Source organism: Eufriesea mexicana, unplaced genomic scaffold (genome assembly GCF_001483705.2).
Source record: "Eufriesea mexicana isolate 0111107269 unplaced genomic scaffold, ASM148370v2 scaffold5394, whole genome shotgun sequence".
Lineage (NCBI taxonomy): Eukaryota > Metazoa > Arthropoda > Insecta > Hymenoptera > Apidae > Eufriesea > Eufriesea mexicana.
The window spans coordinates 106,462-129,674 of NW_016913324.1; the positions used below are offsets into that span (position 1 = coordinate 106,462).

The 23,213-nt window shown below is 43.5% G+C and overlaps 2 protein-coding genes across 8 annotated transcripts in view; both read right to left on the bottom strand.

Annotated features, from left to right (window-relative positions):
• The window catches only part of dysc (whirlin protein dyschronic), a gene marked incomplete at its 3' end in the record, with an annotated part of 98,890 nt that extends 83,257 nt beyond the window's left edge, over window positions 1-15,633 (bottom strand). Inside the window, exon 1 of the mRNA XM_017906410.1 lies at window positions 15,563-15,633. The remainder of the gene's footprint in view (window positions 1-15,562) is intronic.
• Window positions 15,634-20,709: 5,076 nt separating this feature from the next.
• The window catches only part of Rgl (Ral guanine nucleotide dissociation stimulator-like), a 70,290-nt gene continuing 67,786 nt past the window's right edge, over window positions 20,710-23,213 (bottom strand). For all 7 annotated transcript variants that reach the window (XM_017906467.1, XM_017906469.1, XM_017906464.1 and 4 more), the window contains 2 exons: window positions 22,872-23,186; window positions 20,710-22,781 (listed from right to left, as the gene is read on the bottom strand). In XM_017906467.1, coding sequence (XP_017761956.1) covers window positions 22,134-22,781; window positions 22,872-23,186 — 963 coding nt within the window. In that variant the 3' untranslated portion in view covers window positions 20,710-22,133. The remainder of the gene's footprint in view (window positions 22,782-22,871; window positions 23,187-23,213) is intronic.

The window sequence follows — 23,213 nt, forward strand, 5'->3', positions numbered from 1 at the left end:
ATAGCCCAAACTCTGTCTATCAAGAGTCTTAATATCATAGCAATAGTAGAGATCTATGTGATGTACGAAGATCGGTAATCCCTCGTGAATATCGCGGATTGCTAGCAACTTTGAACTCTGATGCGAGATCTGACGAAGATGCGAAAGGAAAATCGATTTTTCCACTCGCTACGTGATTCTTAGAAGTCTAGTAGAAGCTAACAGCGGAGACGAAGGTGGGATCTTTGTATCTGGAACAATCGAGTGAACGTTGAGGAAGATTAGGACCGGACGGAGAAACGCTGGAACGCGCTTTGGTGAACGCGAGGGGTGTGGGCTGTGCTATTGTTGGAGGAGGGTTCTGAAAGGGAGTCGCGGAAGTGAAAATTAAAATGAATGTCACAGAGGACTAGGGGCTTGTTCTTGTTCGGTAGAGTGGGAAAAGTACCTGGTTTTTCGAGGGGTGGCTGGTTCCCTTTTGTCGCGAGGAATATTTCGAGGTCGGATACTCGAGGAGTAATATTTTCCTTTTACCCCCCTCCGTTTCTGCTTCACCCGAGTCGGGGTATCAGGAACGTCGAACGAATGGAAAATTCCAGGCAAGGTAGCAAGCGCGTGCTACCAAGTCTGAAATCCGCGAGGAATCGACTCGGACGGAGGAGGATCGTAGCGTTGGATTTAACCGATCACCGGGGTCTAATCAAACAGACGGCGCCGCCGGTTTCCAATTAAGAAAAGAAAACAGACTCGATTTGCCTCGAATCCCTCGCTGGAAAGCGAAGAAACCGGGTCTCCGGTGCCAGCAATTAGTCCACTCCGGCAGGAATCGACGTTGAAAGCCTCAATCATCGCTCCTGACGCCACCCAGCGTCTCCAGCGGCTGGTAGAAGAAGCTAATGGCACGGAGCAATTAATCGTGGAGGAAAATAATTAGCGTTTTTAGCCACGAGGCAACCTCGGCCATGTTTCTTCGCTCGATGACTCCGAGGCACGACGCGTCTAGCCTGCATTCGTTTACGCGTCGATTATCCTGTCCCCGACGATTCTCGAATAATTTAGAGAGAATAATTAGGTGGTCCCGAGGATCTGGCTCTCGGAGAAAGGAGAGAAACGATTTACTTTAGCCGGCGAACTAGAAACCGTGACACCGATCGACCATCCTTCGAGGCGCTGAACGCCGCGTCATTCAAAAATCAGTAACACCTACTTTCGGTACTGGGTGACCCAAAAATGGAAGTCTCGATCAGCGGAGAAATCAAAATTGCGAGAATTTTAAATGAATTAGCCGATTTTAAATAAATCTTTTCTCTCGGGGAATCTCGCCACTCGATTGCCGATTCGTTTGTCTTTTAATTAATCAAAAAGGGACAGAATTTTTTTACAATCTTTTCCGTCTCTCTTCACAGGATTACCGTGTAAATTCCACGATTTTAACTTAACGCCGAAATCATCGACGATTAATTATAATTTTTAAAACGAAAAAGTAAAATGTAAGCGAATACAGAAAATTAGTAGATCGAAGAAACTACGGGGTTGCAACGACCAGGTGTAAAATCGATAAATCAAAAAGAGTCAGAATATTATTACAATCTTTTTCATTCTTCCTCAGAATTCTCGAGTAAATTCCGCCATTTTAATCGCGAAATCATCGACGATTAATTATAATTTTTTAAACGAAGGCGATCGTAGAAAATTAGTATCAAGATGGAAGAAACTACGGGGTTTAAATAAACGTTGCAACGATCAGATGTAAAATCAATTAATCAAAAAGGGTCAGAATATTATTACAATCTTTTCGTCCTTCCTCACAGGATTCCCGAGTAAATTCCGCCATTTTAATCGCGAAATCATCGACGATCAATTATAATTTTTAAAACGAAAACATAAAATGTAAGCGAATACAGGAAATTAGTATCGAGATCGAAGAAACAACGGGATTGCAACGACCAGGTGTACAATCAATTAATCAAAAAGAGTCAGAATTTTATTATTAATTCTTTTCGTCCTTCCTCACAGGATTCCCGTATAAATTCCACCATTTTATGCCCAAATCATCGACAATTTATAATTTTTCGATTACCGATCTGTTTGTCTTTTAATTAATCAGAAACAGGGACGGAATTTTATTACAATCCTTTCCGTCCTTCCTCACAGGATTCCCGTATAAATTCCACCATTTTATGTCCAAATCATCGACAATTTATAATTTTTCGATTACCGATCTGTTTGTCTTTTAATTAATCAGAAACAGGGACGGAATTTTATTACAATCCTTTCCGTCCTTCCTCACAGGATTCCCGTATAAATTCCACGATTTTAATTTAACGCCGAAATCATCGACGATGAATTATAATTTTTAAAACGAACACGTAAAACGTAAGCGAATACAGGAAATTAGTATCGAGATGGTAGAAACCATGGGTTTAAATAAAGGTTGACACGACCAGGTGTAAAATCGCAGGGGCAATCAGAAACGGCGATAGGTCGGTTGCGGATCATGGATGAAATTAATTGCGAACACGGTCGTCCCGTGGAATGGACGTGCTCGAATTAGTGCCGGGACACAGGCTCGTTAACTACACGTGTGTAGGATTGGAAAAGAAAAGAACAGGGCGGAGAGCACCCTCGTCCTCGGCGAAAGAAAACACGACGATTCAGGCTACCTGCCTACCGTGACACCAATTAAGCCTTGAAATATCGTGCACACGCGGTTACACGAGCATGCAAACACCTCTAACCCAATTTACTTGGGAGGAAAGATTTCGTAAGCGATAACGTTTGAAATCGAGGGGCCTCTTAATTTGAATATACGCGAGCGGTCGCGCGAGCACGCGTGTACATCGCGGATTTTCGACGTCGATAAGCTCTTTGAGCACGGTTGCCGTTCACGGATCGGTACACAGATCGGCACACGGCTCTCTCAGGGTCCTATCTCTCCGCCTCTAGACATCCTGCAGGTCTCAATGCTGTTCTCCGTTCGCTCGAGGACAGGCATTGTCTGACTCGCGTGTGGAAGCATCACCCTTCCCTCGTGTCGCTGTTTGTTCTCTCTGCTTTTTATGGTAACCTTCAACTGCCTTTTTCTGTTATTGCAATTACCCTTTTTCGGTACTCTGCCGCTATTTTTATTCCCGAGATCGCTTTTCGCCGAGACCTTGAGCTGTTTCTCTTTTTTCTATATATTCCTCGTATTCTTCGCATTGATGCACCTTTTTTCCCCCGTTCTTGCGTTAATTTGTTTTATTCTCGTAATTCCTTTTCGCTGTTTTTCATCCCGCTTTTTACCCGCTTTCTCTCCCCCTCCCCGAGCTGCTTTTTCATCGTTCAATGCAGCTTTTTGTCGCTGCTTTTACCTTGTATTCTTATTGTATTTTTATTGTTCCTTTATCCTCCCAATTCTACCGCTTTAAATTGCTAGAATTCCCCGCAGACTAGCGTCTCGTGTGTTAAGGAAATTGCATTTTAAAGAACATCCACGGTTTTTCAAGCTTCGTGATTTTATCCCAACGGTGTATACCAGGGTGTACACGCAAATTAACGAAGCGTTGATGCCTCTGGGACTATGGGTTATTTTTCATCGGTGGGTCTTTGGATCATTGGCCACGCGCTGTGCCCACGGAAATACCTGAAGAATACACCCCTGGAAAGGGGTCCATGCAAACTAGTCAGGTGATCGCCAAGAGTGATTTCACAGGAAATGACCACTAGTGGGACCACTGACTGACCGCTGCAGTGACCACCAGTGTGACCACTGAGTGGACGACGTCCACGTCAGGCAGGTGGCCAAGGGGTAGTTTTGGTAGCGTGGACCAGAGTCAGACACTTCTTGGTCAGTGTGGACCAAGGGAATCGCGGGAACTGGATTCGGATATCGTGAAAAATTTCTAAACGATACGTGATATTTAACTAGACTAAAATTACCGATCTCTGATGGGTAACCTGAACATGGCGGACATAGATGGTGGTATAATAATTTTAATGGTACGATGAAGATATGTAAATATATTTATATGGATCGAAATTAATTTTCTTTTAATATTTATATGTTAGTATTATATGAATAATAGTAATATATTAATATTAATATTAATATGTTCCAATTAAAAATGTTTCTATTAAAATTTTGAGACCAGTCTTTTCTAAGGTTAACTTGGAAGATCACCCTCATCGACTAGGCTTGTAATATTAATATGTTAGTATTATATGAATAATAGTAATATATTGATATTAATATTGATATGTTCCTATTAAAATTTTGAGACCAGACTTTCCTGGGGTTAACTTGGAAGATCACCCTCATCGGCCAGGCTTTTAATATTAATATGTTAGTATTATATGAATAATAGTAATATATTAATACTAATATTGATATGTCCTTATTAAAAATGTTCCTATTAAATTTCTGAGACCAGTCTTTTCTAAGGTTAACTTGGAAGATCACCCTCATAGAACAGGTACTTCGTGGTACCTTCGTGTTCAAATAAACTCTTGTTCAGTTTGCTATATAAAGATGCAGAACGGTATTTTAGCTATATGGGATCTCGATACGCGCCAATTATTGCACTTAATTAATCAGATCTTGACGAATATTTAGGAAATTTTATCTCCAATCTGATCTCGGAATTTCGACTCTCGTTATACCGGGAGGGAAGATATGTTTTATGAATTTCCTATTACCTTTTGTCCATCTCCCCGTTTCTATTGGAAAATAAATTAAAGGGAACGCGAGGCTCGTACGAGCTGACAATTAATATCGTTAATTGCGATGGTAATATACCGTGAAATTATCGAAAAATTGTCAGTCACGGGTTGGAAAAAATCCCCCCTGAATTTTAATGAATTTTAATCAACGCAATAATACTACCCGTCGTAAGGAATAAGGATTTTTCCGTCACAGTAACCGATCACCACGAGCATTGTATTATCAACGATGATAAATTTGCCGAAATGATTAAACAAATATTGTACAAGAGCAAATGAACAATTTTATTGCATTTGTAATGCGCGATGCAATTATGCTTTAATGCTCCGTATTGACCCGTCCGTCCGTAAATACCCATAATTTATCCGAATTAATGCCGCCATTCGTCAAAAACTTGCAGCAATTTCAACCTGTTAGCTCATTTGAATAATTCTTTCACAGCCGATACGGGATTCCGATAAATTCGCGATCCCGTCGATAGCTGCCGATTTTAGGACGCAGAGGGGCCCTTCCCGCGATTAAAAAACCTCCGACCATTTCCATTTTTACCATCTAATTACGCAACCGCACCGACGAGTTTCCCGAAGCTGGTCAAAATTAACTTCGATACGCGAACTTTCAAAATATAACAGCGTCGCTAATTAACCCTTAAGAAACGGGTCTCCTTTCCCCTATCGAACCGAGACAGAGAGAAGAAGATCCTAGAGACTGTGAAAGGTGGATCTTCGAAGTACCTATCCTCGAAACAAGCAGCTCCTTCGGATTAACTCGTATTACCAGCGGCAAAACTCGAGGAAAAACGAAAAAATATCCACATTCCACCGAAAGTTAACTAATCCTCCGAAAAGGAAGAGCTTCCCTCGAGGCAGAGTTCACAGGGGGGTGGAAAAATTTTTAATAAATTTTTACTGCGAAAGAGGGTCCATGGTTCATGATTTCGATACCAATTTTACTATACTGAATAAGTTTATGATGGATATATGCATAATTAACTGATGTAATAATTTTTATATTATTTCTTTACAATCTAACTATTCGAATGGTCCCCTGCTTGATTTAAAAATTTTAAAAATGGTCAATATTATAGGATGTCGAAAACTGGTTTTGAGACACCGAAAATTGACGAAAGAACAAGAACAGAATAGCGCAAACTCGAAACTCATAAACTGATTTAACTTAAGAAAAGAAGCTACCAAGATAACGAAACGAAAACACACAAAGTCATACTCTTATTTAACCCTCTTTCCAACACCAAGCGACTCACGCTTGTACTGGTCACAATTGATTTCTAAGGACTCTATTTTAATCGTCAAAGACCATGCTTTTATGCTTTCCTTAATCTACGTCTTCACCTCCCGTAGAGGCGAGGCAACTTAATTTTGTTACCTAAAATAATTTTTCCATTTTCTTCTAGAAAATATCGATCGGTTTATAATTTGCTTTTGTTGGCAATAGTCGATTCGCGATTTCTTTGGAAATGGTATCCTACGATATTCATCTGTAAATCAGTCACATTTTTTCCGCCCTGTCTTGGACGCAGACAAACCTGGAAAATGGCGGCCGGGGTCGTTCAAGGGATCAATGTGTTGCCCCATACGCGTCTTACGAATGCAGAACCTCTAGCATTGTGCAACGTCGTTGCAACGCGCGATTGTCCACGGGAATCTCGAGCGAATCGGGTAGCCGTGATTCGTGGAAGAAATCGGACTTTCAGACGATCCAGGGACGTGATCGCAATGGAGGAGCGTGAAAATCGTGATCGCGACGATCGACGACGAAGAATAGACTTCGATATGATGCTCGAAGAAAGGAAAGAGTAGGTGCGTGATTCCTCGTATCGAAAATATGTAAATCCCTCGCTCGCGATTCCTTCTCCCACTCTGCTGACTATATCCAACAACTTTTTAACCCTCTCGTGATCGCGATACTCGAGAATTTTCCCCTTGGAAATTTTTTCCCCGTTGTCCCCGCTATCTGCCGATCTACGTTTCGCTGTAAACTGCCACGATTAATTAGAAAATTCATAGAAATCCGTCTAAAATCTTACTCCGGCTCGTGGAACGCTCGAGAACCCTCGTGCAAGGGGATGCTAAATATAACGAAAAATTCCGCTGATCGTGTATAGTGATCTGGGGAAAAACTAGTTACGTAGACACGAAAGGAACGTGCAATTATGTTACAACATACGGATTGATTTGCCTACGGGAGAACGTTCTGGAAGATGTCTAGATAATGTGGGGTGGCTAGCAGCGAAGGACTCTAGCTGGAGAATAATAAACAGTGACATCGGCCGCGAGTTAGGTGTTTAGGACGATACCTGGAGTGCGTGCGAACGGAGGACATATTTATGACTGGGTCGAGTGAGTGAGAGAGAAAGCCTGTGTATGGAAAGAGAGAGTTTTGACTTTAACACTAGATCTACCGATCTTTAATGGGCACCTAACTATAACGTACACAGATTATAGTAATTTCAGCGGTACGATGAAAATGAGTGAATATATCGATTACAGTTCTTTCTTAATACGAGTTGATGCCAATTTGATTCTTAAAGCAGGTATATGTGTTCGGTGATTGCAGAAAGGAAAATTCTGGGACCAGTCATTTTGCCTGGATTGGTAGTCTAGTGTTAAGTAAGGGTGCGAGGGTGTGGCCGCGGCAGATTTTGTGTAGTCGAGACGCAGAGAATAGAGGATCGTGTGTTTGAGAGTTGGAATTGAGGGGAACTTAGTGTAATATGTTAATTAAATAAACCAGTTTTATTATTAAAAGGGAGTTGTTGTTCATGAGATCTCGGTCTGCATGGGATTAATCTAGCTAAAAATCCTACGATAATTTCCCTAAACCTGTGTAAACTCGAGGGCACAGGTACGTAGGCGTTTCTCGCCGGTGCAACGGGGGGATAAAAATAAGGAAAAATCTATGGACGCAGGCTACTGCGGAGATTACGAAATATTCGATAAGACGGTTCCGAGACAGGAAAATATCGGGGAACGCGTGATGTCCACGGCTCATCGATAACCCGTTGTATAATAAACCCCGGAGCGGGCAGGGGGGACGAGGAGTCATCTTCCACGTAATTTCACCTGCCTGATTATCGTCGAAAAATCGTTATTGGTATATTGTCGTCGCGAGGAATTCACGAGCACGACGCGTGTACGTGTGTGCGAGTGTGTGCACACGCGTGTGCGCGTGTGTGTGGTGCGTGGAAGGTTACGCGACGTCGTAAAACGTCTGGAAAGATAACCGGTGGCGCGGCGGCCGCCATGAATACGTAATCGCGACGCGATCAACGTCCAAAGCAATTTCGAGTAATTTTTATCGGTCGCCCGCGAGGAACGGGGGCGGGGAACGGCAGGGTCCACGAGGAGTTTGGAATTCGCGTGGACCGAGCCGAAAGCGACTCCGAAAATCCTGTTTTCCGGGCTGCAGTCTGATTTGCAATGGAGATCGCAGCCAACCGTCCTATTTACATGTACCCCGAATGAATAATTCGAAATTGACTCTGCTTGATAAACGAAGAAACTGCCGGGACCACACGCCGAGTACAATAAGCGAGTTTGTCGCGATGAATGCTATGGGAATATTAGGGGGGTCGCGAGGATCCAGAGGAGTGAGCCAGGTTTTGATCGATGGTTGCTTCAGGCGTACAGACTATTTTGGAATTCGAAATTTTGCGATATGGAAGCTCGATTAACGAAAATTGTGACGGGCATTGACTATTGGGAAAGAGAAGCAAGTTTTGTGCATATGTGTACATTATAGTGTGGGAATTATTAGGTAATATAATAAAGCTGTCACAGAGTAAATGACAATTTTTGTATGTTAGGAAGATCGCCAGTCTATCTTGTGGAAATTAAATATTTTAGAATGTGGAATTTCGATTAACGACAATGTTAATGGGAAATTGACAATTAGGAAAAGGGAGCAACTTTTGTGTACATATATGCACCATACTGTGTGGATTATTAAGTAATATAATAAAGCTGTCACAGAGTAAATGACAATTTTTGTATATTAGGAAGATCGCGAGTCTATTTTGTGGAAATTAAATATTTTAGGATATGGAATTTCGATTAACGATAATGCTAATGGGAAATGGACAATTAGGAAAAGGGAGCAATTTTTGTGTATATACCCCACATTGCGTGGATTATTAGATAACAGGATAAAGCTACCACAGACTAAATGACAATTTTTGTATTAGGAAAATTGGGGGTCTCTCTTCTTGAAATTAAACATTTTAGTACATGGAATTTCGATTAACGATAATGCTAATGGGAAATTGAGTATTGGGAAAAAGGAGCAATTTTTGTGTACACACCTCGTATTGCGTGGATTATTAAATAATGGGATAAAGCTACCAATTTTTGTAAATTATTAAAATTGCAAATCTGTCGTGTTGAAATTAAATATTTGCAATAAGAAATTTCGATTAACGAAAGTGCTAACGAGAAACCTTTTAACCATTAAAAAAAAAGGGGGAATCTCTGTGCACGTATATCACTTTGAGGTTAGGTGCGTTAAAAACTGTCCCACCTTTCGCTTAGCTTTCTATGCACAGTGGGATATATTTTAACGATGTGGTTCTGCGGCACGAAAAGGAAAGAAGTTTATACTTTCCTTTAAAATTCGCATGATGGGATTACATATGTCTTTACATATTTATATATGTCAACTTTGGTCCTTAGTTTCTTTAAAATCGTGTGCTTCATTGAGATCTACTCCATATTTCCTGAATTATTAGATAATCCATTATAGTTATCACAAATTACATAACCACTTTAAAATTCTTCATTCAAAATTAGGCATTCGAAGTTACCCTTTACACTCGAGCGATTTAATTCCTCTCACTCGCTGTTTAATTCCTTGGAACTTACGTAATGATGTAAAGTAATAACTAGACCAGAGATAACTACCATGAAATATCGAAACGAAATATTTTAGCATAATTATTTTGCTAAAATTGATGTTATGCAAAATTATAATTATATTGTTAGGCTAAATCGTTATACCTGCATGGCGAAAAAATCTTCGCTATATTCTTCCATTTTTACATCTACCTGTCATTCCACCTGTCCTGATAACTTCACTGTCAAAGATCTTGGGCGAATATACAGAATAACACGTGTGCCAGGAATTTCAACGAAATTCTATTCCTATGAGACTACTGCTATCAGGGACCACAAAATCCTGCCAAATAGTCGAATCTCTAATTCCATCATCGCACTTCATTAGACACCAGCGTTTGTTCTGACCCTTGTGAACCACGAGTATATTTACCCCTATCCACTGTTTGCCTATCTCGCAATCTCTCGCTTCATCTAAAATATAAAAAGTACATAAAACTACCCAAAATATATCTAACGATCACGCGAGCCTCTTTCACGACCTTCCTTCATCCCTAAAATCTCATAAAATTGGATAAATAATCGAAAAAATGTATCAGATATAGACGAGAGGTCGGTCAACTGTCGACCTCTGACTCACCATTGCGAACTAACTTTCCCTAGTATATACTCTGACTAATAATCCTAGAAACTCGATGACTCGTTAGAAACGTTCGTTCGGAATTCCAGTTCCAGCGCGGACAACGGGGGTCCTATGTAATAAATCGTCGATGATCGTTTAGGGGTGTGCGATCGGATAGACGAAAAACGTTGCGAGTGCATCGGCCAAACTAGCAGAAAATTAATTCACGTGACAGTCGGCGTCTCAACGGCTGTGCCACGAACTTATCAATCGAGTTTCCAGCAATTAGCAGTTGCTCCCCAGTGTAAGCTCTCCTCGCGGCCCGATTTCTCAGTAAACTCCAGCCCCTGTCATTAACGCAGTTTGCAAAACAACCCTCTACTCGAGGTCTATTTAAAAACATCGAGTCACTGCTCTTTGTTCCGAAACTGTATGTACAACCCTGTATAAGGAGTAAGATAGTTTGTGTCACAAGCTTCCCAAGGAAGAGTTTGGAAAACTGATACGACTAAGTTGTCATCTTTATGAGAACCTTGTTACAGAATTTTGCACAGAAATCGCGCTGTCTTTGTGGTTTTGAGGTTTTTCGGTTTTCTATCCGTGTTAGGGCGAATATCTTATTGGAGAGATGTGGCGTTATGATGAGGATTCACAATTTTTCAGTTACGTTAGAGGGAAAGCGTGTTATGAGAATCCATGACTTGACATCCTCCTGACTTGACGGCAATATAGGCTGTCCCAAAATTCACGCAAGATTTGAATTTTGCGCCATTTATGTGGTTAAGTATTGTCAAGGAGGAAAAGAATACAGGGTGATAGCTAACAATTCAGGGTTATTAAAAATGTGCCATATTCGGAAGAACAATGTGTCTTCATTGTTATACTTACGTAGCAATATTTACAATTTTTAATTAAAAACCTGTGTTTTGTACCAAAATTATTTCTTACGTGAATTTTGGGATAACACTCAATAAATATACTCCTAAAATCAACCCCTAAAGTACACCACCGATTAATAAGAAACGAAAGAAAGATATAGAACGAGAGTATTACTGTGCCCAATAATTATTACTCACAGTTAAATGAAGGAAGAGCTATCGTTCTTCGTGGCACTATACGACAAGAATTTTTGAAAACCACTGGCACTAAAATTAGTAAGAAATTTTCCTCTTTAAATAAAATAAGGGGACCTTCCTCTCCACGATCTCCTTCTCCCGATACACCAAGACGGATTGCCGGGCAGGAAAGGAAGAAAGTCTGCACCAGGTCCATTTACAACGAACGAAGCCGAACCCTATCGCTGGCCATCGAACGGAAACTTCGATTAACCTCCACCCCCGGCGAGCGATCAGACGCAGACATCGTAGCGATACCACGCAGCTGGGGCCACCGAATCGACAGCTAACCACCGAATCCCGACATATCTGCGGGACAGGCGGATAATCGCGAGCGAATATACAGGGGAGGAAGGGAAAACGACCATTGACAGATATCTGCGAAACGGGACCGGACCTTAATCAACCTGGTGGCTATCTCCTACGAAAATCCACGGTCGGAAAATTCGTAGCTTCTGCTTTGAAAATCCACGGTTGAAAAATTCTTGGTCCCCTCCCAGAAAATTCGTGCCTCTCTCCTTCAAAAATACACGATTAGAAAAATCGTGACCCCTTTCTTCGAAAATCCATAGTCAGAAAATTCGTGACCCCCTCCTACGAAAATCCACGGTCGGAAAATTCGTAGCTTCAGCTTTGAAAACCCAGGGTCGGAAAATTCTTGGTCCCCTCCCAGAAAATTAGTGCCTCTCTCCTTCAAAAATACACGATTAGAAAAATCGTGACCCCTTTCTTCGAAAATCCATAGTCAGAAAATTCGTGACCCCCTCCTACGAAAATCCACGGTCGGAAAATTCGTAGCTTCTGCTTTGAAAAACGGTTGAAAAATTCTTGGTCCCCTCCCAGAAAATTCGTGCCTCTCTCCTTCAAAAATACACGATTAGAAAAATCGTGACCCCTTTCTTCGAAAATCCATAGTCAGAAAATTCGTGACCCCCTCCTACGAAAATCCACGGTCGGAAAATTCGTAGCTTCTGCTTTGAAAATCCACGGTTGAAAAATTCTTGGTCCCCTCCCAGAAAATTAGTGCCTCTCTCCTTCAAAAATACACGATTAGAAAAATCGTGGACTCCTCCTTCGAAAATCTACGATTGGAAAATTCGTGGCTTTCTTCTTCGACAATCTACGGTCGGAAAATTCGTAGCCCTCTCCTTTGAAAATCCATGGTCGGAAAATTCGTGACCCTCTCCTTTAAAAATCCACGATTGGAAAATTCGTGGCTCTCTGCTTTGAAAAACTACGGTTAGAAAATTCGTGACCCCTTTCTTCGAAAATCCATGGTCGGAAAATTCGTGACCCCCTCCTACGAAAATCCACGGTCGGAAAATTCGTAGCTTCAGCTTTGAAAATCCAGGGTCGGAAAATTCTTGGTCCCCTCCCAGAAAATTCGTGGCCCTCTCCTTCAAAAATACACGATTAGAAAAATCGTGGACTCCTCCTTCGAAAATCTATAATTGGAAAATTCGTAGTCCTCTCCTTTGAAAATCCATGGTCGGAAAATTCGTGGCCTTCTCCTTCGAAAATATACGTTTGGAAAATTTGTGGCCCTCTCCTTTGAAAATCCACGGTTAGAAAAATCGTGACCCCTTTCTTCGAAAATCCATGGTCGGAAAATTCGTGACCCCTTCCTTCGAATATCCACGATTGGAAAATTCGTGGCCTTCTCCTTCGAAAATCTACGTTTGGAAAATTTGTGGCCCTCTCCTTTGAAAATCCACGATTGGAAAATTCGTGGCTCCCTGCTTTGAAAATCCACGGTTAGAAAATTCGTGACTCCTTTCTTCGAAAATCCATGGTCGGAAAATTCGTGACCCCTTCCTTCGAATATCCACGATTGGAAAATTCGTGGCCTTCACCTTCGAAAATCTACGTTTGGAAAATTTGTGGCCCTCTCCTTTGAAAATCCACGATTGGAAAAATCGTGGCCCTTTCCTTTGAAAGTCCACGATTGGAAAATTCGTGGCGCTATCCTTTGAAAGTCCACGATTGGGAAAGTTGTGGTCCTCTCCTTTGAAAGTCCACGATTGGAAAATTCGTGGCCCTATCCTTCGAAAATCCACGATCGGAAAATTCGTGGAAAGGGAAAATTCGGCCGTTTGGCGAGGCCGCGTGCGATAGATCGATCGCGGCTGTGTATCGAGAGGAAGGCGATACGGGATGCGAGAGTACGCGGCCAAGGGAGAAACGGGGGCGCGAAAGAGAGGGAGGAGGCACCGGCGGAGGCGTCGATGGCTAATAATAAAAGGGAAGGAATATTTCCTGTACGAGCTGGAAACGCGTCAGCGGGACAACGGGACCGGTGGCTGGAGCAAGAGCGATGGGAGACAGTGATAAAACCGATACGGATGGAACTCCGGAAAATTGATGGAAACAAAAGCCGACGGGGAGGGTCTCCGATGTGTATACTCGTATCGCGACGGGAAATCTCGAGCGTGCAGCGTTTACTGGATTTATCGCGCGCGGGGCCCGCAGTGGTAAGAAGAACGTTTCAGGGAACAATTTTTCCTCCATTTCGAAGAATATCCTTCACAGTCTCGAGCGATGGTGAAGGATACTCGCGGAACGAGAAACCTTCGCGTAATTAAGCACGCGTGGATTAAAAGAGAACAACAGGGATGACGTGAAATAATTTATAATTAAAAGAAAAAGGGAAGAAAAAATATTGGAGAATTTAATTTCGTGTATTCTTTGTAACTATTCCAATATAAAAATTCTGTTATTTAGAACTGCAATTGGCACCACGAATAGAGACGTCGAAACATTAAAATAATAATATAATAAAGCGAGATGAGTTTATATTATCATCTTCCCTTTCGTATAAAAATTACCCTGAATTTTGTCAGATGTGGCTATATCGATATCTTCGGAAGTTCAAAAATCGAAATATCTTGAACCACTCCTCTCCATCCATGTGTTACCACCGGTATTAAAATTATTCCGAGAATAGGGTGAAAAATTGTGCGGATGTAGGTACTTTCGCACATCTCACCACCCCTAAGAAAGGCTTCTGGATCCGCCCCTGAACTCACGTCCGAACACGTAATGAGGTGATAGATATAAAGGCCGCAGTGAGAAAAGGGGTGTGAAAATGTAAGCGGGAAACAAGTGGAGGTTATAGGTGCGGTAGATGATGAACGCGTAAAACGTGGAGAAACGGGAAAAACGGGGAAACCGAGGGGGTGGCGGGGGGTGGACGTGTGCCACTTGACTTTGGGCCGCGAGTAACTCGTGGCCAGGCGGAAGTGGCCTAGACGAAGACAAAGAATGGCGCCAGAGGAGCAGGGACGATTTTCGCGAGACTATTTTCGCGGCGCGAGGACCGCGGGGGTGGTTTTCGCTAAGGGTAGTAAAGCCTCGCGCCGATATTAGGAAATCGAGCGCGCAGCTAAGCGGAAATCGAACGCACGTGATCGTTACGAGTGGAATTCTCCTTTCCTCTATCTCCCTTTCTCCTTCTCTTCTCTCCTTTTCAAAAGAATCGCGCGACGAAGCTTCCCAGCGCTTTTTCCTCGCACACGGTGTGTAACTCGGTTGTAACCGTGCTTTTTGCGGGACACTTGTAGATTTATACGCGCCGCGACGGAAACGTGCACGAAAACGCGGTGTCGGCTTTATAAATATTTTCGAAGCAACGGCAGCTTATCGATCTCGCGTTGGAGCGTGATGCAAGCTTTTGCATAGCGTGTGCTTTCGACCGAGGGGAACGTGGCTTCGAGAATATCATTTCTCAACTTGGGATTGGGATCCGTGAATCCGATGGCACCCGAATAATACACTGGAAATCGTTATCGTCGAAGTAACAATCTAAAAACCAACTTAGAATCTATCTCTTAAGATACGAAACTTCCTGTTAGTCACGCTTAGGAAAAGACGAACAGATTCGGAAGAGTCTTCAATTGCATATCGAACTCACGAGAGATCATTCGACTAACTCGACGTAGTCAGACTCCCGTTTATCTATCTATCACGACAAGCAAAACCAATCGAAAACCAAGAATCACTTGCGAGTGTACTCAAACTCCTGCGACACATGTCGAATCGAGGAAGAACCAACCAAGGACTCGTCCAAGACCCCGTTCTCGCGCCCCGACGGAACAAACCGACGCGAGAGCGCGAAAGCTAGCACCGTCCAGCCAGAGTGGACCGAAATGCTCGCGAGGGTACCCCTGTCGCGAGGTCCTCTAGCTATCTCGCGCCGCGGCGGAGCGTGCTGCCCTCGAGATAGGGCCCGCTCGGCTCGGGACAGCTCGCTGTCCTTGAATCTGTGCGTTCCGGACGACGCGCGTGTCTGAAGACTCACGTTTCTTCTCATCTCGCGTTGAATCCAGGGCCGTGCTCACGTGCGGCTGTCCGATGGTGGTCGCACGGTCGTTGCACCGTCGGGCCTCGTTGCGGCAGCAGCCTCGGGAACAGCGACGATAACGACGTGGACGAGGTCGAGGGTGGCGGCAACGACGACGAAGACGACGGCGAAGACGACGATCGACCGCGACGATGTCGATACGAGACGAACGACGCGCGTAACGACACGGAATGGCGAGCACTCGGTGCAATCGCGAAGCACACGCGAGCGACGAGCATCGCCCCAGCTCGGCACCAAGCTCACGACTGCCTCTCGACCGAGGGCTTAGCTGGGGGTTGCTTCGACTCCGGTTCACCGGTTCAATCGGTGGCTGGGGGTGGCCTCGGAGGGGTAGAGGCGTTAGAACCCGCACGTACGCCGCCTGGAGGCTACCACCAGAACCACTCACACCTACCAGGGCGCAAGCTCCGCGTCACCAGCGCAGCGGTCAGGGGTGAGCGAAGGTTTCGCGCGGGTGTAGAACCGACTCGTCCAGGGTTGCGGGTGTACTATCTATTTCAGAAATTTCGTCCCGCTACTTGGTAATCTACGAATGTCGACATTATCGAGTACAGTGGACCAACTGTTCAAATTTCTAGCCACTTTGACGAAATAAATTTCCAAAATGTGTTGTATATTCTATGGAGCTCGATGGAGAACCTACTTGTCCAGGGTTACGAATGTACTATCCATTTCAGAAATTTCATCCCCCTACTTAGTGAGCCACGAATGTCGCCAGTATCGAGTACGGTGGACCAACTGTCAAAAATTCTAGTGACTTTGAATAAATAAATTTCCAAAATGTGTTGTATATTCTATGGAGCTCGATGTAGAACCTACTTGTCCAGAGTTGCGAATGTACTATTTATTTCATAAATTTCGTCCCTCTACTTGGTGATCCACGAATGTCGACATTATCGAATGCAGTGGACCAACTGTTAATAGTTCTAGCCACTTTGACGAAATAAATTTCCAAAATGTGTTGTATATTCTATGGAGCTCGATGGAGAACCTACTTGTCCAGGGTTACGAATGTACTATCCATTTCAGAAATTTCATCCCCCTACTTAGTGAGCCACGAATGTCGCCAGTATCGAGTACGGTGGACCAACTGTCAAAAGTTATGGTGACTTTGAATAAATAAATTTCCAAAATGTATTGTATAATCTATGGAGCTTGATGTAGAACCTACTTATCTAGGGTTACGAATGTACTATCAGTTTCAGAAATTTTGTCCCGCTACTTGGTGATGCACGAATTTCGCCAGTATGAAGTACGGTGGACCAAATGTCAAAAATTGTAGTCACTTTGAATAAATAAATTTCCAAAATGTATTGTTTAATCTATGGAGCTCGGTGTAGAACCTATTTCTCCAGAGTTGCGGGTGTACTATCTATTTCAGAAATTTCATCCCCCTATTCGGTGATTCACGAATGTCGCCATTATCGAGTACAGTGGACCAACTGTCAAAAGTCCTAATCATTTTAACTAAATAAATTTCCAAGATGTATATTGTATGGAGCTCAGTGTAGAATCCACTCGATCAGGGTTGCTGGTGTACTATCTATTTCAGAAATTTCGTCCCTTTACTTGGCAATCCACTAATGTCGTCAGTATCGAGTCCGGTGGACCAACTATCAAAAGTTCTAACCACTTTGACTGAATAAATTTCCAAAATGTGTTGTATATTCTATGGAGCTAGATGTAGAACCTACTTATCCAGGGTTGCGAGTGTACTATGTATTTTAGAAATTTGGTCCCTCTACTTAGTGATCCACGAATGTTGCCAGTATCGAGTACGGTGGACTAACTGTCAAAAGTCCTAGCTACTTTATCTAAATAAATTTCCAAAATGTATATTCTATGGAGCTCGATGCAGAACCTACTTATCCAGGGTTGCGAGTGTACTATGTATTTTAGAAATTTCATCCCTCTACTTGGTGATCCACAAATATGGCCATTATCGAATACAATGGACTAACTGTCAAAAGATCTAGTCTTCTAGCCACTTTGTCTCAATAAATTTCCAAAATGTATATTCTATGGTGCTCGATGTAGAACCGACTCGATCATGATTTCGAGTGTACTATCTATCTCAAAAATTTCGTCCCTTGTACTCCATTATACAGCATAACGGAGCGACTATCGAAAGCCCTCGGTTGTATAGTCCGGTCTACGAAATAACGTGATTTTGAAAATAAATTCCCTAAATATATATTCTATGGAGCTCGCGAAATATAATTATAGGGCAAACACGCGAAGGGTTGGAGGTGTACTATCTATTTCAGAAATTTCATCTCCCCACTGGGCGATCCATCGACGTTGATGCATCGATATTCCGCATTATCGAGTATGACGGAGTGGCTGTCGAAAGTTCCTGATCGTAATCCTTCGTTCGACGAAACGATTTTTCGAAATAAACCGTGCTTATAAAATGTTTCGGGAATTTCGTTAGCTCGGGCTTCAAAGAGGAATGAAAATACGCGAACGAATGGAATTGATTCTAATGGGTTAGGGTATTTTTAGACTCACCGGCTTTTAATTAATATTCCATTGAGCAGCGATGTATGGAGATTATTATATGATAGAACGAATTGTTCGACATGTCTGAACGTGGGCGTAGTTGGGAGGGGGCGGAAAACGTGTATTCGTGATTTCGATAATTTCAAAGAAGACAGAGGAGGGAACAAAGCCTACTACGAAGAGAAATATACAGGGTGGTCCTAATAACTGGACTGGACTATAGTTCCCTTACAGATAAATCTAATCGTAAATAAAAATCGCTGTTTTTACAAAATACAACACGTTCCCTATTAACCCTTTGCACTCGAGAGGTGCCCTTCTGTCACCATTTGATAAAATTTCGAAGTTCGAAATTAATTATCGCATCAAATTTAAAATAATGTAACAGTGTGCAAGGTATTACGAAATTAAATAATTCTAAGTGTTAATTAGTATACAATTTCTCATTTACTACTCAGCAAATATTACTAGCTTTACAGCAGAAAAATTTTTCATCTCGTACTCTTCTTTAGCCAAAAAATCGTCGAGTGCAAAGGGTTAAAATCTCATCTTCACCAAATTTCTCCAAATTTCGAGGAACCTAATATACATAAAAAGGAAAATAATTTTTTTCACGTTTCACCTGGCCCAGTTACTAAACTCGCTCTGTATATGTGTATACATATACACACACGTTTAATGGAACCCGCGACTCGACCGGAATACCCATTTCTACGCAGTCACCGTTAATTCAGCGACGCAGTAGAAACTGCCGATCATGGCCAGACACGCGATTCCGGCATTAACTCTCTAAATTAAAACTGCCATGCTGAAACGGATGCGGGACGAACAACTGGGAAAGTACACGAGTAAACGATACTTTCGCGATCAAGACACTTTTTCAACCATAAATATACTTTCTTGTACGCTAAGCGCAAGCCACGCGCTTATCTCGTTACGACGCTTGCACGCTCGTTCCTAGAAACAGTGTCAACCGCTCGAGTACCCCTGGATGTGGATCAAACAGAAGGAAACCGAGTCGAAGCAAAGTTCCGAGACTTCGACATGGCAGATTCTCAAAATACAATTACATTGATCGCTAATTCGCGACATGGTACGTCCAAAAACTCGAAATTAATGGGACCTCAGGAGGACAGGCGTTCTCCATGACGTTCCAAGATGGAACGTTCATAATTGTGACAATTGCGACACGACACACGTGGCAAGAAATGGGAAACCGATTCACAGGACGAATCGAGGAAATATCGGTATCCAAGAATAAATTCCTCCACCCAAAAATCCGAGATTACTGGGACCTCAGGGCACAGGCGTTCTCCATGACGTTCCAAGATGGAACGCTCATAATTGTGACAATTGCGACGTGACACACGTGGAAAGAAACGGAAAACGAATGCACAGGTGGAATCGAGGAAATATCGGTATCCAAGAATAAATTCCACCACCCAAAAATCCGAGAATATTGGGACTTTAGGGGACAGGCGTTCTCCATGACGTCCCAGGATGCAACGCTCAAAATTCTGTCAATTGCGACGCGACACACGTGGCAAGAAATAGGAAACCGATTCACAGAACGAATCCAGGCAATATTGGTATCTAAGAATAAATTCCTCCACCAAAAAATTCGAAATTAATGGGTCCTCGGGAGGACAGGTGTTCTTCGTGACGTCCCAGGATGCAACGCTCAAAATACGGCACACGTGACAGGAAACGGAAAACCAATGCACAAATGAAATCGAGGAAATATCGGTATCCACGAATGTATTCCACCACCAAAAAACCCAAAATTAATGTGACCTCAGAGTAACGCTCACGACGACAGGCCTTCCCCGTCACATCTCAGGATAAAACATAATCGCTCGTAATCGTGACAATCGCGACGTCGCACATTTCTTCTTGGCAAGAAATGTAAAACCGATTCACAGGACGAATCCAGGCAACATCGGTACTCGCAAAGGAATTCCTCCACTTCGGCGTTGCGTTAGAAACGCGAACCTTGAGCCAATTCGGCGCGATATTAGGCACGCGTGGCCAACAGCTCGAGGGAGCTCGCCCTTATCGCATCGATCGTGCCGAAGAATAGAAACGGGCTGGATCGGCCTTCCCATTTGAATGATCGTGCGCCGTTGGTCGAAACTATTAGCGCCCGTTCCATCCCCCTACCGTTTGTTTCCTTTGCTAAATGCGAATGGGGAACACCTACCTGCACGTTCTACCGCGGTGTCGGTGTACTCGCACCCTCGTGGAAGGGATCAACAGGTTCGCGTGCCGGATGTGCTGGCATACCGGAAGTCATCAGCGAGGCCGCACGACGTGGTTTTCCACGGTCTCGCACGGTAACGATCTGACCATCCTCTCTCTGTCTCGCACCGGCCGAGATACACGGTCGTAAAGGTTCGTTCTCGGCATGGTGGATAAGCATCGACGGGGCGGGGATCGATGCCGGAATTTCTAGGATTTTCTATGGGATAAGAAAACAGAGATTGGAATGTAACGGTTGATTAGAGACATGGGAGACGGTAAAAGAGAATTGGACTGTGAGAACTGTTCGCGGGATGAAAAGGCTGAATAAAATTGTAGGCCCATCTATTCTCACTTTTATCGACTCGCATTACACATAAGTTGCGGGAATTTCAATAAAGAATTGACGCGTACACGAACAGATATAGCTAGTTAGAGACGATCCGGGGAAATTAGGGTCGATAAGAGGTAAGTACAAAATTGCCTAAGCTAAACGATGCATCGGGGATCGAGACGCGACGACGCTCGTGTTCGCGAGGGGCGCCGGCTCGCCTTGATCCCGCGGTTATTGTTCTTCTGTGCTTTGTTTTCCCTTGTTCTATTACGAAATGCATGCAGGTCCTTGTAAAAATATATCAACTTACGTTCACACGCGTTCTAATGTGCCCCAGCTTCGATATCGGAACGAGTATTCGATATTCATTCGCTTCAAACGTTTATGCATGTACTCGATTTCGGTTTTATGATATTTCGTGATTAGTGCCAAAGCCGAAATGAGGAATTCCAATATCACAGAATTGAATTTCTTTGTTCCTCGCATCTCTGTCACGGATGCGGGGCAAGAAAAATGAATCACGGAATGGACGAATGGTTGCTTGAACAATTTTAGACCTCTTTCTTTTCCTTTTCTTTTCTTCCTTTTTTTTTTCTTTTTTTTTGGTTTTTCTTAATTTCATTTTAATCGCGATGCAGCAAAAAGTAATTGACAATATGTTTCATTGGGTCCACTTGATTCCCGCGGCCGATCGACTGCTCTCGAAGCCACACTACGAAACTAAGGTTATGTACAAAATCACAATGTTCCTCCCGCGGATACGTATTACACGCTCGTCGCGATACTCTTCGCCGTAATCTCTTGGAATCCGCCATAGATTTCTTGTATAAATTACACGTGACTACACACGAATGCTACGCGCACCTTGCAAGCTACCTCTTTCTCGTTTGTCTTTGTTCGTTTCGCGTGTGCGCCGATAGGAGACCTAAATGACTTCTGCTAAATATACCTAAAACTACATTAGTCCGCGAAACGCGCAATTAACGCTAATGTCATATTCGAGTACCGTGTAGGCGGGTAACGTCGTGTTAACATAAATATGCGATGGACGAGTGACGACGATATAAAAAAAGAGAAGTCGATAGCAAAGACTCGATTCAACTGTGTTCGATTCGGTGCATCGCTGTTGACGCGTCTTTCGCAACTATCACTTTAAACAGACCTGGGCGGTGTAACGAACATTGGTAGGTACTGTCATGGGTAAGAAGTAAGGGAGACGACGATGAACGCATCGTCGCAAACCTAATGAGATTCTTTCAGTTTCTCAGCCGTACAACAGTTCTTCGCGATCCTCTCGCGTGGAAATGCGCGCGAAGAATAAATAAATCTCGTCTAAACGTTTCAGCGTGATATCGCTGCGAATGTTCCACCCGATCTCGACGCAACATGGCGAAATGTTAATTACCAAGTATACTATCTTCTCAGCGTTCGACACTACCGCTTGTGACTCGTCTTGCTCTTAGGGCTCTCCGTAGCGCTATCGTTAGGCTCTCTTCTAGGTCGTAGAATGAAGTTCAGATTGTGCGCGGTATTTACGGCGTAGTAAACATTCGCCGAGTTTGGCAATACCATCTCGCGATCAGGGAGTACCTGAGCCAACGTGTACTGATCAGGACTGCCCTCTATCCCCAGTTTAAGCATCGCGTTGCGTATCACTTGTGGCGTCCTCTCGTTGTTCGACAGCATGATCGACTTGTACAGCACTACTCCCTCCGTCTCAACGTTGTCGCTCTCCATGGTGACCTTGATTATGTAAAAATCTGGCGAACTCTTGTGCGAATGACTCGGACTGGACAAGCCAACGATATTAGGGCTATTTCCGTTAGCGGTGATGGCAGTTGGCGGTGCTAATCGGTTGTGCTGATTCCCCGTTGCTCCACTTCCTCCGCCGGAACTCAGAGACACGTCCAAGGATGGCAAAGACGAGCTGGAGGAAGAACTAGACATCTGAGACGGCGATGTGCGTCGATCGAGAGAGTTGTGCGGCGAGCTGGGTAGAGAATCTAGGTCGCAATAAAACTGGGAGCTGCTCGAACTCGATGTAGAGGCTATCGAGTCGTTTTTACGATGACCCTGATGACTCTGCAAGATAAGTCTGGGCTCAGGCTTCTCGCGAGAAACAGGTGATCGGGAACGGGTTCGTATTAACGAGATCAGGGAGAGCATGCTGACCTGCTTCTTCTTGCCGCGATTGCTAAGAGTGTTTCCTGGAGGTGGCGGCTCGATCTGACAGCTGAGTTTGTATGCTTCTCGATCATCCAGCACCACCACGGAGTGGAACCAACGATCGAACAACGAATCTGTGCTGAAGTTGTACGCGTTAGCGGCGCCTTGAAGCAATCTTATCCTAGCGAGGACCTCGAATTCTTTTCGCCTCTTGTCAAAGTTGATTAAACCCTCGGCTATCGTATCCGGTATCGCGGTGTCTATCATAGTGAGATCCGTGAGGAAAGTTCCTAGATACGGTATCGTCCCGTAGCTGATATTCTAAAGAAGAAAGAAACCAGAGTAGTA